Raw genomic sequence first — 18,133 nt, 5'->3', positions numbered from 1 at the left:
TTTCATGGGTAGGTAGTCATTTTGGGTCAATTAACTAATGTACAAATATGTTGGAAGTACATCCAGCACTGTAGATGTTTTGGACTATATTTCTCATGATGCCCTTGAAGCTAAAATGCTGCCAAAGCATCATAGAGATGTAGTCCAAAACATCTGAGGTGCTAAAGGTGGCCTATGCCTGACATAGGTTACAAATGGAGGAAAGTTGCTTGAAACAACAGTGCCCATGTAACACTCCGTTCTTATTGTCATATTGCCATCTTTCTCATCTCTGTTGGTCCAAGTAGATTTTATATTTTTTGTGTTTCTTTTACAATTGTATCCACTTTTCAATTAGTTTGAGGTTTTCAATAAACCAGCATTGCATTTTTGTGTGTGTTGTATGTTCTATATGTACAACACAGAATTTTTACAGCATTTTTTTTTTTTTTACACATTTTTACTGCATTTAAGCAGTTTTAGCTGCAATTTTCCTAAATCATGGTAACAATTACATGTGTTTTTTTTTCTGGGATTCACACAATAAAGAAAGCAGCAGCAACATGCAGATAGAAGTGGGAAGGGAGGATTCTGGGAGCTAGCAAGAGGGATCTGATAGGTACGGAGGTCATCCTGTAGTTTACATCAAGTCAGCTGACCTACAACTGACCCCTTCCTCTGACTGGTGATCACACGACCCATTTACAGCAATTAACTGCATGAGTGCAGCTGTGCTGGAATAAAACAGATAGACATGTAGGACTAGTAATAGTGAGTATGCATGATATGGGCCACACAAAAAAAAAAAAGAAAAACTGCTTTTTATCTAAAAATACACATTTCATACTAATTAAAGTAACTTTATTTAAGCTTACCATTGTTTCCTGGATTTAGTGGCGATTGAAAAATAAAAAATATCTGTAGAGAGAAAGCACAATAAAAATATAAATGAAAATGATGAGCGTTGACAATTACAAGCATACTGTATATATGCAAGCTGTACAGCTGCATAGGGGTCCTTCAGCCAAGAATCAAAAAAATTTATATGTTGTAGATCTTGGCAAAACATTAACCTTTCTAATATACTTCATTAAAAAAAAAAGTGAACTTTTTTATTTATTTTATTTTTTAAAGAAATCATGGCTTATAAAACCCTGTATCTCTGCCTGTCACTGTGGGTCTATACACTGCAGCAAGAAGAGGTTACATTTCATAAAACACAAGTGAAATAAAGTGCACGCAAAAAACATCATTTGCAAAAAAAAAAAAATATAAACAAACTATTTTATTTATTTTTTTTTGCAATGGCCTACTTACCTTGTTCTGCTTGATAACATGAGAAACAACATCTCGACTGCCTGTCTCAAGTCCTTTGTAGGCAAAAGGTTCAAATCCCATCTTATCACAATAGAATGATGCGGCCTGCAAAATGTCCACAGTCATGCGCAAAATGAATTGTATTGTATTTCATTTTATTTAATTTACTGTACAAAAATTCCACTGTAGGTACTTATATTAAGGAGTTATGCGTTTTAGGTATGAGCACTAGAAAACTCTAGAACAAGATATCCAATTGCTACATCAAGAAGTGGGATTTAGGTTGTGTTGCAATTTTATGTCCATAAACATACCTGCTTTGCATTTCCAACCCAAAAGGTAAGGTGATGAAAGCTTAGAAATTGACCTCGTTCATGCTTGAAAAACAAATACAAAAAAATAAATGTAAATAAAATAAAAAACATTTTTTACTATTCAATACTTTCAGAATATTTTCAGATCCTTTCACTTATTTTTACATTTTGTTATATTGCAGCCTTGTGCTAAAAAGAAAAAAAAAATCTATTTTTCCCATCCCATGTAGCTCTGGCTCCTCCCATTTCTCTTGGTAATCTCCGAGATGTTTTTACACCTTGATAGGAGTCACCTGTGGTAAATTCAGTTGATTGGACAGGATTTGGAAAGACGCAGCCCTGTCTATATATAAAATCTTACCACTAGCAATGCATATCAGACCAAAAACCAAGCCATGAGTGGGAAAAAACTGCCTGTGGAGCTCAGAGACAGGATTGTGTACAGCCACAGATCTGGAGAAGGTAGCTTCTGCACTGAAAGTTCCCATGAGCACAGTGGCCTCCATAATTGTTAAAGTAAAGAAATTTGTATCAACCAGGGCTCTTCCTAGACCTGGCCACCCCACCAAACCTAAGTATTTGGGGGAAAAGGCCCTTTGTAAAAGTAGTGACCACTCTCTCTGTTCTCCAAAGATCCTGTAAACAGAGGAGAGAATATTCCAGGTGGTCAACCATCACTGCTGCACACAACCATTCTGCGCTTTATGGCAGAGTGACCATAAAGAAGCCTCTACTCAGTAAAAGACACATAAAAGCCCACCTGAAGTTTGCAAAAAAAAAAAAAGCACCTATAGGACTCTGTGAGAACAAGTGGAGGCATTTATCATTGTCCTTAGAGCTGTTTTTGTGTGTAGATTTGTCTCTATTTTGGTGCAACGCTGCACCTCAGGCTATTATTTGCGACTTTTAAAAAGAGAGTGTACAGACCAATTGTTAAAGAGGCACTATCATTATTGAAAAACCCTTTGATATATTGCAGGATTCATAATATGCCATTTCACAATATACAACTGTAAAAAACATTTTTTTTTACATTTTCACCCGAAATGAAAGCTTAATATAGCCAGCGCTAGGGGTCGCCTGTCTTTTAGCCAGACAGACTAGTCTAGATTTTTCAACTTCCTGGATACAGCCGTAAAGCATGCCGGTATCCAGTATAGGCGATCCCTGCAGTATCATGTAGAGTGTATGCGCAGGCACGCACTGCCTGTGAACAAGCACAGGGAACGCGCGCACACAGGCAGTGTGGAAAACACGGACGGGCCCTACTGGAGTTTTTGTCTAAACCTCCCACGCTGCCTCTGGGACACGCACCAAGCGGAGATTCAGCCGAGCTCTGTGCTGTCTGTCCCTTGTGCTGCAGCAGCATAGAGCTCTGTACTAGAGGGCTGCATTGGGATTGTGCCCCTCCTATGTCTCCTCACCCTGCCATTGCCATCCCACCCTTGCCATTTTGTGGAGCCCGGGTAGCCTGCCCTGGATTGGCTGACAGCTCAGGCTCGCTCCCTAGACTCAGAGCAGATGAGTAATCATTGTGAGATAGACAGTCACGACCCCTCCAGCCAGCAAGATGAAGGGTACGTTCTGACCTGGCGTATTTTGCTGCGTATTTGCTGCTACGTATTTTCCTACCCATTGACTGCAATGGGAAATAAGATACGCAGCAGCAAATACGCAGCAAAATACGCCAGGTGGGAACGTACCCAGAAAAGTAACAGCAGCAGATAAATGTCTGAAAACATTTTGAATACTCTGTAAAATAGAATGAATTATAACACAAAATATAAAAATTGAACGCTTTTTGTTTAACTGCTTAAAAGAAACCCGTCATGTTGAATATGCAGTCCACACTGTAGGCATCATGTTATAGAGCAGGGGGAGCTGGGCAGATTTATATGTAGTTATGCTGATAAATATTCTGTCTAGAAAAGATCCTGTATATTGGACTTTCCCAATTCCTGACATTTAATCCTAGTACACATTCATTGTCTTAGCAAAAACATACCATTGCATCACCACTCCATTGCAGACACGCTTTTTCTATTCGAAACATTAGTATGAATACCCGCAGGTGCATCCAAGAAGCGAGCTATAAGGCCAGTTAAGATCACTACTATATGTTAAAGGGGTACTCTGCCCCTAGACAAGGTAAGATGTCTGATCGCAGAGGTCTCGCCGCTGGGGACCTCAGCGATCTCCCTGCTGCACCCGGCGTTCGTTTAGAGCTTTGTGTGCAGCGCCGGAAGCTTGTGACGTCATGGTCACGCCCCCTTGATGCAAATCTATGGGAGTGGGCGTGACAGTAGTCATGCCCCATCCCATAGACTTTCATTGAGGTGGCATGGCCGTGACAGCACGATCGGGGCGTGACTATGACGTCACGAGCCCCACATTGCCAGTCATCCGGCATGGAGCAAAGTTCACTTCGTGCACCGGATACCTGGGGACCCCCGCAATCAGACATCTTATCCCCTATCCTTTGGATGGTAACTTAAGCACTAGTGACAGCATTAGTAGGTAAGGTCTACCATATTAAAGATTTAAACTGTATTCTTATAAATTATATTACCTTTTCTCCTTTGTCAGTGTAAGAAGTCTGAAAGACAAAGCAATAAAATAAATATTTCGTTTTTACCTTGAATACAACTGACTGCTCACAATGAAGAAACGTATGCTTATACTATGGAACAATTCATTATTCTATTAATACAGTGAAGTGGTCAGTCCAAAACAGTGGACAATGTTGACATGCACTGGCATATTATACTGCATTATAATATAATTACACTAATTGTGATCCTATACAAACATATGTAATTGTGATAGCCTGGGGGAGTAGGGTATGGGGAGTGTAGCTGTGCAGTGATTAAAGGGTGCTTGTTAACCCTTGCTATTTGTGACGCCAGGGTGAGGGCTCCTCAGTAATGCTTGTCTTCCCGCCACCCTTCCCAAGAGCGATAGGGAGGTAGATAATAATAGAATGTCAACAACCGGAGAGTTTTCTGAAACAGGTATAACTTTTACTGAAGATTTTTTGCAAGCTTCATAAACGGAACAGTCTCTATTCATACAACTGCTTTCTTTGGAGATTGACAAAGGTTGGGACTTTAGCAATTTAGAGTCTTTAAGGTATTATGCGCTGTCCCACTGGATTTAGGGGATTTAGCTGCGGTCCAGTAGTCACGCTAGCTTTAGCAGGGGTAGTTTAGAACTCACGGTTTTAGTTCAGCTGAGGCCAGTAGGTTTTCAGGCCTAGCGTGTCTTTGCAAGCTGTGCAGATCAGTCCTGCTAGTCCGGCATCCACAAAAGCGATAATTGGCTACAGCTCCCTTATATGGGCAGGGGCTGAACTAGTGCTAATTGGTCCATACTGATGTCAATCACCATTACAAAGGATTGTGGGTAACAAGTGACCCAAGGACCTCCAAAGGTCCTCTAACATACCATAGAGAATATTAACATAGTCACATGACCGAAGGTCCTGCAACGCTAAACAAGGTAAGTACTATACATTATATTAGATATACATTATTATTAAATATATACATGTATTAACATTAGAGAATTAGAATGGAGGAGAGGCGACTAGGGGCTGTCCCACCTGAGGGACCCTACCTGAGCGTAGTTACTTTGACTTTGGGGACCTCTACACTAGGTACGGTATGCAATACGGTATCGGGACACCACATAATAATATATGGTGGTGTGCAGTGAGTGTCTTGGTTTGGTAGTGGCGCACCAAGAGCCTAGTGCTTTGTGTATTTTCACTGCTTCTCTGGCAACAATATAGTTAAAAATTCCTCAGCCTGCAGACAGGTAAATCGGTTATTGGGCTCATTGACCTCAGTAGAATTTGTTTTTTTAACTCCTGTCTGTCCTGCTCAGGGAAATCTCTCATCACAAATTACAGTGAACTTTGAAGATCTTTTTGTGACCAGTATTTTAAGCCCGTTTTCTTCTCATCTGTGGACAGTTATGGATCACTTTCTACTGCCAGACTCTAATGACTTCACACATTTGTCTTCATTGCTGTTTCTGTTTTGGGAAGTTGTCTATAACTTCAAGTCATCTTATTTTATTCCATACTAATATTAGGATGTCAACTCTATGGACTTAATTCATCAGGGCAAACAGTAATAATGCGCTGTCTAGATGACCATTGAAATGAACATCCATGCATTGCCATCGGTAGGGGATACTGTAACATACTGTATGCTTTTTGGCATTAAAAATAAGAGCCTCCATTTTTTGACCAAGAGTGCTGCTGCAACCTTCTTTTTTGTATACTTAGTATTTGCCACAGCAGCGTGCACCCGTGTATTAGGTAGTTGTGCTGGCTATTTTTACTGTGCAATTCTAGGGGGAGTGGCATCCTCTGTAGCCGTGCACCCCTCCCTGTGCACAGGAGGTTTTTTAAATTACTAGTGGATCCAGAGGCTATATGCCCAGCAGAGGTGAGTTAGTGTTAGGGTCCCATCCGAAATGAGGCCACCTTCGCGTGGTGGATGGGGGACACATTTCGACAGACATTCCTGGGAAACCCTTGCTGTGTGTGGGCGAGCATTATCCTGCTGACAGAAGGCAGTTAGAGGCCCTGCCATGAGAGGCCACACATGTGTCCACAGGACTTCCTGCACATACAGTCATGGCCATAAATGTTGGCACCCCTGAAATTTTTCAAGAAGATTAAGTATTTCTCACAGAAAAGGATTGCAGTAACACATGTTTTGCTATACACATGTTTATTCCCTTTGTGTGCATTGGAACTAAACCAAAAAAGGGAGGAAAAAAAGCAAATTGGACATAATGTCCCACCAACATCCAAAAATGGTCTGGACACAATTATTGGCACCCTTATCTTAATATTTGGTTGCACACCCTTTGGAAAAAAAATAACTGAAAATCAGTCGCTACAGGACAGGCAAACCGAGCAATTGCTTGGGGCCCGGAGCTGGCCAGGGGCCCCGAGCAGAGTCGGTGCTTGTCCGTCCTGTAGTGACGGGGCAATTCCCCCCATCACTATTAAGGACATCCCTGTGTCCCGAAAGATGTTTTCGGGACACAGGGATGTCCCCGTTAACTCTCTGCGGGCGGGCCACCATCAGCAGGGTACAATCCATACACCTGTATGGGGCCCGGACGTCCCTGGACCTTTTTTTTTTTTTTTTTAATTGGCCGGTCAGTGAGTGACTGCGACTGTCACTCAATGACCGCTGGGTGCCCCCTGGACTATGACCGGGGGGGCCCCTTAAAATTACCTTTTTGTGGGGCGCGGGCCCCTTAAGAAACAGGTCAGGGGCCGGTCAGGTTAGGGGCTGATTGGAGTAGAGACGTCACGTGCCCCGCACAGGCACGCATGTGATGTCTACTTCAGTCACCTGACCTGTCCCTGCCTACGTCCCCACGCGATCTCCAGCATCCAGTGACAGGACTAGGAGCAGCAGCCTCACCCCGTTGCATCCAATCCCCAGCAGGGTAAGTAAACTGGCGCAGGGGGCCCGGGGTGTATGGTGGTTAGGGGACTACAAGGGTGATGAGAGGTGCAGGGGAGGGGTGTTATGTGGGTCATAAGAGATGCAGGGGGGGGTGTTATTGGGTGATAAGAGATGCAGGGGGGACATGGGGATGATAAGAGGTCCTGGGGGGGGGGTGATGAGAGGTGCCGTGGGGGGTTGGGGGGGGGGTGATGATAGGTGCAGGGGGGGGGTTATGGAGGGTGATGAGGAGAGGTGCCCCCCGCACCTCTCCTCATCACCCCCCATAACTCCCCCTGGTTATAGTAGTGATGAGGAGAGGTTTGGTGGGGGGTTATGGGGGGTGATAAGGACACAGAGGATAAGAGGGGGTGTATATGTATATATGATGTGTATGCATGTGCGGCAGTATTATATTCAGTGGATACAGTATGGAGCAGCATTATATTCAGGGTACAGTGTGTGGCAGAATTATATTCAGTGGGTACAGTGCATAGCAGTATTATATTCGGTGAATACAGTGTGGGACAGCATTATATTCAGGGTACAGTGTGGGGCAGCATTATATTCACGGTACAGTGTGGGGCAGTATTATATTTAGGGGGTACAGTGTATGGCAGTATTATATTTAGTGGGTACACTGTGTGGTAGTATTATATTCAGTGGGTACAGTGTGTGGCAGTATTATATTCAGTGAATACAGTGTGTGGCAGGATTATATTCAGTGGATACAGTGTGTGGCAGCATTATATTCAGTGGATACAGTGTGTGGCAGCATTATATTCAGTGGATACAGTGTGGAGCAGCATTATATTCAGGATAGAACATATGGCAGGATTATATTTAGTGGGTACAGTGCATAGCAGTATTATATTCAGTGGATACAGTGTGGGATAGTATTATATTCAGTGGATACAGTGTGGGGCAGCATTAAATTCAGGGTACAGTGTGTGGCAGTATTATATTCAGAGGATACAGTGTGGGGTACTATTATATTCAGTGGAAACAGTGTGGGGCAGCATTATATTCAGGGTACAGTGTGTGGCAGTATTATATTTAGTGGGTACATTGTATGGCAGTATTATATTTAGTGGGTACAGTGTGCGGCAGCATTATATTTAATGGGTACAGTGTATGGCAGTATTCTATTCATGGTACAGCGTGTTGCAGGATTATATTTAGTGGGTACAGTGTATGACAGTATTATATTCAGGGTACAGTGTATGGCAGTATTCTATTCATGGTACAGTGTGTGGCAGTATTCTATTCATGGTACAGTGTGTTGCAGGATTATATTTAGTGGGTACAGTGTATGGCAGTATTATATTCAGGGTACAGTGTGTGGCAGGATTATATTCAGTGGATACAATGTGGGGCAGCATTATATTCAGGGTACAGTGTGTGGCAGGATTATATTCAGGGTACAGTGTATAGCAGTATTATATTCAGGGTACAGTGTGGGGCAGTATTATATTCAGGGTACAGTGTGTGGCAGTATTATATTTAGTGGGTACAGTGTATAGCAGTATTATATTTAGTGGGTACAGTGTATAGCAGTATTATATTCAGGGTACAGTGTATAGCAGTATTATATTCAGGGTACAGTGTGGGGCAGTATTTTATTTAGGGTACACTTTCTCGCATGGTTATAATGATTACTGTCTTCATGCAAAGGATGAGGATCTGCTGACAAAGTGAGGAGCCAATGATGTCTGGATGTCAGACTCTGCAGAGAAGATGAAGCTGGAGGAAGACCTGGTCTCTGGACCCGATGAAGAAGAAAAGATAACACAGAAGATATCACTCAGGCATTGAGCTGTGTGAGGGGCCCTGAAATTTCTGATGGCAGCTCCGCCTTAAGTTTAAAAACGCAGGGGCTGCCACTGACGTCCCGTGCATGCGCCCATAGCAACGGAGGTGCAGAAGACCGGAACATCAAGGAGGAAGACGTGCGTTGGCCAGCTTGGTAAGTGGCCAGCGGCACGTTATCTTCGGTTTTCCGACCACCGCTTCTTCGGTCCCGGGAACTAATGCTATGGCCAAACCGGAGGAGCGGTGGTCGGAGCACTGAAGTGGGGCAGTACACAGGCATACAGCCTCCAGCCATACACTGTATATGGATGGAGGCTGTATGTCTGTGGGGGAACACTGCCTACCTAATGTGGGGGGGAACACTGCCTACCAAATGTTGGGGGGGACACTGCCTACCTAATGTGGGGGGGGGGACACTGCTGCGCCTAATGTGGGGGGAACACTGCTAACCTAATGTGGGGGAACACTGCCAACCTAATGTGGAGGGGAACACTGCCAACCTAATGTGGAGGGGAACACTGCCAACCTAATGTGGGGGGAACACTGCCAACCTAATGTGGGGGGAACTATTCTGCACCTAATATGGGGGGGGTGGAACACTGCCAGCCTAATGTGGGGAGAACTATGCCAGCCTAATTTGTGGGGAACACTGCCAGCCTAATGTGGGGGGAACCATGCCAGCCTAATGTGGGGGGAACCATGCCAGTCTAATGTGGGGGGAACACTGCCAACTTAAAGTGGGGGGAACACTGCCAACCTAATGTGGGGAGAACTATGCAGCACCTAATGTGGAGGAACATTGCCAGCCTAATGTGGAGGAACACTGCCAGCCTAATGTGGGGGAACACTGCCTGCCTAATGTGGGGGAACACTGCCTACCTAATGTGGGGGAACACTGCCTACCTAATGTGGGGGAACACTGCCTACCTAATGTGGGGGGGACACTGCCAGCCTAATGTGGGGGGGGGGGGACACTGCCAGCCTAATGTGGGGGGGAAACACTGCCAAGCTAATGTGGGGGGGGAACACTGCCAACCGAATGTGGGGGGGGGGGGACACTGCCAACTTAATGTGGGGGGGGGGAACACTGCCAGCCTAATGTGGGGGAACACTGCCAGCCTAATGTGGGGGAACACTGCCAGCCTTATGTGGGGGAACACTGCCAGCCTTATGTGGGGGGGGGGGGGTAAGACTGCCAGCCTAATGTGGGGAGAACACTGCCAGCCTAATGTGGTGAGAACACTGCCAGCCTAATGTGGGGAGAACTATGCTGCACTCAATGTGGGGGGAACTCTGCTGCACCTAATGTGGGGGGAACTCTGCTGCACCTAATGTGGGGGGAACTCTGCTGCACCTAATGTGGGGGGAACTCTGCTGCACCTAATGTGGGGGCCTCGTATTGATGTTCGCTCACGTCGCACTCCCAGAATTCAATGGCCGGCGTTACTACGTCCTGACGCCGGCCCTAGAGCGTGACATGCGTGAACGAAAAGGGGGCCATGTCCATTTTGCTTGGGGCCCCCAAATTCCTTCAAATGGCCCTGATAACCATCAATAAGCTTCTTACACCTCTCCAGGTCTCTTTTATTGGAAGGGCGTGTCAGGCCCAAGGCCTGATTATAAGAATCCTATATGTGTATTATAAATTATAACTGTGTGTGACGGATTATCCAAGACATGGGTGAGAGGTCATTCAGACGGTGTATCCTTTTGTGTATTGCATTTTATTGAGGGTCTGGCTGTTTGTTTGTATCTCCTTTGAAGTCAGAGGCCCTTTGAAGCAGCAGGATGTAAGGGGCACTCTGGTCCCATCATATAATCAACCAGATAAGAGAGCCAGGAACAGAGATGCCCCCCTGCTGGGATCAGAGGGGAGGGGGGAATGGAGTCTCCCTCCAAAAAGGCAGATATATAATATTTAACAATGCTAGACTCCGTGTGTTCAAGGCTTTGCCACAAGCTGACAAGACCATCCTAAGAACAGCACTCTCATGGACTGCTATATCATCATGCTGTAAGAACTTCATATTTTGTTTCTCAAATTGTCTTGCAAAACTCTTATATATATTCTTATAACTGTATGTCATTTGTTTCTGTATTTTTATGCATAGCACTGTGATACCTTTTATCAGATTAACTGTTTAATTTATCAGCTCTGGTCTTTGATCTCTAAATATATGAGCTCACCTTTCTGAAGGCAGCTCTGGTGGAAACATGTTTATCTAAGGGTTAATTTGGTGACTTGCTGGGACTAGTAGTGTATACCCAAAGGTCTGGTGGCCTTAACCCTTGCACCATCACACTCTCTTTAATGTCTTGGCTGGACTGATAGGGTGTGATCGTGACAGGGCGCCTTTTCCCAACAGCAAGATCTCTCCACAGGTGTTCAATGGGATTTAGATCTGGACTCATTGGTCTCATCTGTCCACAAGACATTTTCCCAGAAGGATTTTGGCTCACTCAAGTTCATTTTGGCAAAATATAGTCTTGCTTTTTTATGTCTCTGTGTCAGCAGTGGGGTCCTCCTGGGTCTCCTACCATAGCGTTTCATTACATTTAAATGATGACGGATAGTTTGTAATTTTGTCCAGCCCATTTTTGGAGTTTGGTGTGACATTATGTCCAATTTGCTTTTTTTCTCCCTTTTTTTGTTTAGTTCCAATACACACAAATGGAATAAACATGTGTATAGAAAAACATGAATTAGTGCAATCCTTTTCTGTGAGAAATACTTCATTTTCTTGAAAAATTTCAGGGGGTGCCAACATTTATGGCCATGACTGTATGGCTGAGCTGTTAGGCTATGTTGACACGATGGAAATTCCAGATAGATTTCTGCATTTAATCCTGCATTCAATTTCTGCATAAATTTAGAGCCAATACACTTCATAGGGATTCCGCTTTCCCATTCACACAGTAGAATTTCCGCATCGGTCTTTCCGCTGCGGAAATTCTGCTTTCTTCATTCCGCATAGAGAAGGGTTGTGCCCTAAATTTGTGCGCAATTCTGATGCAGAATCCCATTAAAGATAATTACGCTTTTTTTCTCCACCCAATTGCAGAATTTATGCAGATTTTATGCGGAATTCCCAACAAATTTGCCAGGATTCTGCACAAAATGTAACCAAAGCAATGAAAGAACAGCCCCATTTTCCGTACATGAAGAATTCATGTGGAATTCCGCTTATATGCAGAAAGATGCGGAATCTCGCGTCCACATCATTTGGCCAGAATTCAGACGGGTGAACATAGCCTTAGTGTCCCTCATATCCCTCTTAGTGGTGAATGATTGTTGTATGTAAAGACTTTCCAGATCATCATACAAGCAAGTGGGGCAGCGTGCTGATAAACAGCTAAGGCAGGATTGGACAGCTCTCCACAAGTCCTCTATACTAGAACCCAACCGTCGTTGCATACATGTGGTGACGTGTGTCTGGGAGGTGGTAAGGGAAACTGTGAGAGCCGCTTCTACTTGTTGCTGAGTCATACATTCATCTCTCCTGGTGGTCTGTGTGGCTGTCCGGAGCGGAACCTGTTTGTCATGTGAGTATGTGCCCTCTGGTAACCACTTCTCCCAACACACCCTAGCAGTGTGGCCAGAATGGGCTAATTGGTGGGCAGGATTCATTGACCTTCCTGGTTCTCTCAACCCAATGTCTTTTGGTGTGTTGTAGAGGCATGTCTAGCAGTAACACTCTCGCAGCAAGAGGTACACTACCCAAAAGTAGCCTCTAAGACCCTTTTTATAGGGCAGCAGAGGAAAAATTTTTATGCCTTCTTGTGGCCTGACCTATTGTCTCATCAGATTGCACCAGTAATTATTTACATATCTGAGACATTACAACTATCTGACATTTCTATGGGGTGCAATATTTTTTTTGTCAATTACTGCAATTTTAAAATTGTATCAAATGCAAGAAACAGCTAAATTTGTGCTTTTTTTCAGGATCCCTCTGTGCCTACAAGCATTGTAGTGTTTTTTGGTGGAACAAATTGAAAGACTTCAGCCAGCAACTTAAAGTTAATCACACGGGCCCCCGATAATGGTATTCCTTTCCAATGAATGCTGCTCAGGGGATTATTTTCCTTACTGAATTATGATGTGATGCACACGTGTTTTAGGCAAAGTGTAAGTTTTTTACTCATAGCTATGTGCATATACAGCAGGATCTCAAGCAGGAATAGTTGGGACTCTTCAACTGGGCCAATTGAGGATTAGGCTGGCCTTACATGGGCGCATTACGACCGGCCTTACCGTGCCTGACTTGATGACCCTGACTGACACCTATCAGTTTGAGTCATCATACCTGCAGTCAGGCCAGGACTTGTAGCCATTATACAGACTTGTATATGCATCCATAATATGCCCGTGTGAAGCCAGCCCTAGGCAGAGAAGGAAGTTAGCTAGGGTACCACTTGGGAACAGGATGCAACAAATCTTCAAAATGTTTATTTTGATAGGTTGGCCAAAATGGACTAACACCCTTCTGAAGAAGCTTTTTAGTTAAGAATAAGAGGGGGGGAAAAAATCTTGAGATTGCAATTTAAATTACACTGAAAGTCTTTCAAATAAATCAGCCTGGACTGTCAGCAACCTTCTGACTATCCTTCAGGATGTCATCATGAGCAGATTTACTGCAGCTAAATAAAGGGGCACTGACCTTTCCAAAATGTTTGGAATTCCCTTTACAGTTATTGCATTTGCTTGTTTTAAAAGGTACTGTGAACCTAATATTTCCATAATAAGATAAGATATTTTACAGGATCAAATTTATTTGGTCAAGGAGCTGGGACCACCAATGGAGTGGTGCATTTCCAGTTGAGACTGTGGGGCATAGAAGATCCATACCCAAGTTCTGATGTAAAATCTTTAACTGCCCCCTCCCCAAATATCAAATGCTATGCAGAGTACTTATACTCTTTCTTAGGGTACCTGTCTCCTCCTTAGGGTATCTGTTCAAGCCATCACATTGGTTGTTATGTGCTGCATTGGCTGGAAATCAAATTTATCAACCCATGGAGGTCTGGATATGGAGTCACACTCAAAATCAAAGTGGAAAACCACACTACAGGCTGATCCAACGCTGATGTAATGTCCTTAAAACAAGTCAAAATGAGGCTCAGTAGTGTGTGTTGCCACTGCGTGCCTGCATGACCTCCCTACAATGCCTGGGCATGCTCCGGATGACTCCCGGACAGTCTGTGGTGAAACGTGTCGTTGGTGGACAGAGCGAGACATGATGTCCCTGATGTGATCAATTGGATTCAGGGCTGGGGAATGGGCGGCCCAGTCCATAACATCAGTGCCTTCCTCTTGCAGGAATTACTGACACACTCCAGCCCCATGAGGTCTAGCATTGTCTTTCATTAGGAGGAAACCCAGGGCCAACTGCACCAGCATATGGTCTCACAAGGGGTCTGAGGATCTCACCTCGGTACCTAATGGCAGTCAGGCAACCTCTGGCAAGCACATGGAGGGCTGTGCAGCCCCCTAAAGAAATGCCACCCACACAATTACTTACCCACCACCAAATCAGTCATGCGGGGATGTTGCAGGCAGCAGAACGTTCTCCACGGCGTCTCCATGATCCTATCATAGAAACAGCATGTGTCGGCAGATAAGAACCATTTGGCCCATCTTGTCTGCCCAATAATCTGAATCCTATCAATAGTCCCTGGCCTCATCTTATATGAAGGATAGCCTTATGCTTATCCCATACATGTTTAATCTCCTTCACTGTATTTGCAGCGACCACTTCTGCAGGAAGGATATTCCATGCATCCACTAATCTCTCAATAAAGTAATACTTCCTGATATTACTTTTAAACCTTTGCCCCTCTAATTTAAAACTATGTCCTCTTGTGGTAGTTTTTCTTCTTTTAAATATGCTCTCCTCCTTTACCGTGTTGATTCCCTTTATGTATATAAAAGTCTCTATCATATCCCCTCTGTCTCTTCTTTCTTCTAAGCTATACATGTTAAGGTCCTTTAACCGTTCCTGGTAAGTTTTATCCTGCAATCCATGTACTAGTTTAGTAGCTCTTCTCTGAACTCTCTCTAGAGTATCTATATCCTTTTGGAGATACGGCCTCCAGTACTGCGCACAATACTCCAAGTGAGGTCTCACCAGTTTTCTGTACAGTGGCATGAGCACTTCTCTCTTTCTACTGCTTATACCTCTCCCTATACATCCAAGCATTCTGCTAGCGTTTCCTGCTGCTCTATTACATTGTCTTCCTACCTTTAAGTCTTCTGAAATAATTACTCCTAAATCCCTTTCCTCAGATACTGAGGTCAGGACTGTGTCAAATATTCTATATTCACGCCCCAGGTGCATTATCTTGCACTTATCCACATTAAAATTTCAGTTGCCAGAGTTCTGACTATTCTTCTAGTTTTCATAAATCCTTTTCCATTTGGCGTATCCCTCCAGGAACACCAACCCTGTTAAATATCTTTGTCATCAGCAAAAAGACTTACCTTACCATTGAGACCTTCTGTAATATCGCTAATGAAGATATTAAACACTATTGGTCCCAGTACAGATCCCTGAGGTACGCCACTGGCAAGAAGACCTTACTCTGAATATTCTCCATTGACTACAACCTTCTGTTGTCTGTCACTCAGCCACTGCCTAATCCATTCAACAATATGGAAGCTCAATGACTGCAGTTTATTGATAAGTCTTCTATGTGGGACAGTGTAAAAAGCCTTACTAAAATCTAGATATGCGATGTCTACTGCCCCTCCGCCATCTATTATTTTAGTCACCCAGTCAAAAAATTCTATAAGATTTGTTTGACATGATCTCCCTGAAGTAAACGCATGTTGTTTTTCATCTTGCAATCCATGAGATTTTAGATGTTCCACAATCCTATCCTTTAGTAGGGTTTCCATTAATTTCCTCACTATTGATGTCAGATTTACTGGTCTATAGTTGATTGATTCCTCCCTACTACCATTCTTGTGAATGCACGACATTTGCTAATTTACAATCTTCCGGGACGACTCCTGTTACCAGTGATTGGTTAAATAAATCTGTTAATGGTTTTGCTAGCTCACCACTAAGCTCTTTTAATAAATTTTGGGTGTATCCCATCAGGCCCCTCTGACTTATTTCTCTTCACTTTGAACAGCAAACATAGAACCTCTTCCTCTGTAAAGGCACATGCATCAAACGGTTCCTTAGTTTTCCTCTCTAATGGAGGTCCTTTTCCTTCTTTTTCTTCTGTAAAAACTGAACAGAAGTATTCATTAAAGGAGTAGTCCAGTGGTGAGCAACTTATCCCCTATCCTAAGGATAGGGGATAAGTTGCAGATCGCGGGGGGTCCGACCGTTGGGGCCCCCCGAGATCTCCTGTATGGAGCCCCGACAGCCGGCGGGAAGGGGGCGTGTCGACCTCCGCACGAGGCGGCGGCCGACACGCCCCCTCAATACAACTCTATGGCAGAGCCGAAGCGCTGCCTTCGGCAATCTCCGGCTCTGCCATAGAGATGTATTGAGGGGGCGTGTCGGCCGCCGCTTCGTGCGGGGGTCGACACCCGCTATCTCGGCGGAGAGCCGGGGCCCCGTACAGAGAGATCGCAGGGGGCCCCAGCGGTCGGACCCCCCGCGATCTCAAACTTATCCCCTATCCTTAGGATAGGGGATAAGTTTTTCACCACTGGACTACCCCTTTAAGGCAGTCGGCTAGCCCCTTATTTTCTTCTACATACCTTCCTTCATTTTTAATTTAGTTATTTCTTGTTTTAATTTCCTTTTTTCATTTATATATCTGAAGAATGTCTTACACCCTTTTTTCACAGACTGAGCTATTTTTTCTTCTGCCTGCACCTTAGAAGTTCTTATAACTTGTTTGGTCTCTGCCTGTTCTTGTAGATTTCCCTATCTTCATTGCTCTGGGTTGTTTTATAATTACTAAATGCTAGCTTCTTGTTTATGATTTTGAACAAGATTTTGACCACTTGTACCACAGTCTCTTCCTTTTCCTGCTTTTACTGACAAGTCTAATGCAGTTTTCTGTTGCCTTCAATAATGCGTGTTTTAAGTAGTCCCATTTCTCCTGGACTCCATGTAATTTGTTCCAGTCTGATAGGGACTCATTTATGACTAATCTCATTTTTGAAAAGTCTGTTTTTCAAAAATCTAAAACCTTTGGTTTTTGTGTGGTGTGACTCCTTCACTGTTCTTATATTAAACCACACTGACTAGTGATCACTAGCTTTCGCCTCCAACAACATCATATACGAAATCCCCATTTGTGAATACCAAATCCAAAATGGCCTCCCTCCGGGTTGGCTCCTCATCCACTTGTTGTAGAGATAATCCCAGTAGGGAATTTAGAATATCTGAACTCCTGGCAGAACTGGCTATTTTGGTTTTCCAGTTTATATCCGGAAGATCGAAGTACCCCATAATGATAACTTCTCCTTTCATTGTCATTTTAGCTATTTATTCAACTAGTAGATCATCTAATTCTTTAACTTGGCCTGGTGGTCTATATATCACACCTACACAAGTTACTGTCTGATTACCAAACTGCAACGTAACCAAAACTGACTGTTTGCCTCACTAACCTGTATTAGGTTAGATTTTATGCTGTCTTTCACATATAGGGCCACTCCTCCTCCTTTATTGCCTTCTCTGTCTCTTCTGTGTAAAAAGAGTACCCTGGTATGGATATGTCCCAGTCATTACTTTTAGAGATGAGCGAACTTACAGTAAATTCGATTCGTCACGAACTTCTCGGCTCGGCAGTTTTTTCCTGCATAAATTAGTTCAGCTTTCCGGTGCTCCGGTGGGCTGGAAAAGGTGGATACAGTCCTAGGAGACTCTTTCCTAGGAATGTATCCACCTTTTCCAGCCCACCGGAGCACCTGAAGGCTGAACTAATTTATGCAGGAAAAGACATCAACTGCCGAGCCGAGAAGTTTGTGACAAATCGAATTTACTGTAAGTTCGCTCATCTCTAATTACTTTCATTAAACCATGCCTCAGTAACAGCCACTAAATCTACATTCTCAGATGCCATTATTGACCCAAGTTCATTGATACCTAAACTGCGGGCATTTGTAGACAGGACTCTGAGTTTGTCATTTCTTAAAGGGGTATTCCAGGCCAAAACTTTTTTTTATATATCAACTGGCTCCAGAAAGTTAAACAGATTTGTAAATTACTTCTATTAAAAAATCTTAATCCTTCCAATAGTTATTAGCTTCTGAAGTTGAGTTGTTGT

At 43.7% G+C, this 18,133-nt stretch overlaps 1 protein-coding gene across 8 annotated transcripts in view; it reads right to left on the bottom strand.

Annotated features, from left to right (window-relative positions):
- LOC130356692 (4-hydroxyphenylpyruvate dioxygenase) overlaps nt 1-18,133 on the bottom strand; it is a 139,532-nt gene that overhangs the window by 59,703 nt on the left and 61,696 nt on the right. For 7 of the 8 annotated variants that reach the window (XR_008888965.1, XM_056558554.1, XM_056558549.1 and 4 more), the window contains exons 2-5: nt 4,180-4,206; nt 1,611-1,673; nt 1,297-1,401; nt 855-897 (exon numbers count right to left, since the gene is read on the bottom strand). Coding sequence is in view for 7 of the 8 variants with exons in the window: in XM_056558549.1 (XP_056414524.1) it covers nt 855-897; nt 1,297-1,401; nt 1,611-1,673; nt 4,180-4,206 (238 nt within the window). In the remaining variant the exon portion in view is untranslated. Of the gene's footprint in view, nt 1-854; nt 898-1,296; nt 1,402-1,610; nt 1,674-4,179; nt 4,207-14,418; nt 14,610-18,133 lie in introns of those variants that run through there. The other variant, XM_056558553.1, reaches the window with a different exon arrangement.

Source organism: Hyla sarda, chromosome 2, assembly GCF_029499605.1.
Source record: "Hyla sarda isolate aHylSar1 chromosome 2, aHylSar1.hap1, whole genome shotgun sequence".
Classification (NCBI taxonomy): domain Eukaryota; kingdom Metazoa; phylum Chordata; class Amphibia; order Anura; family Hylidae; genus Hyla; species Hyla sarda.
Note: the sequence above shows the minus strand (reverse complement) of the source record. Positions and strands in the feature narration are given on the sequence as shown.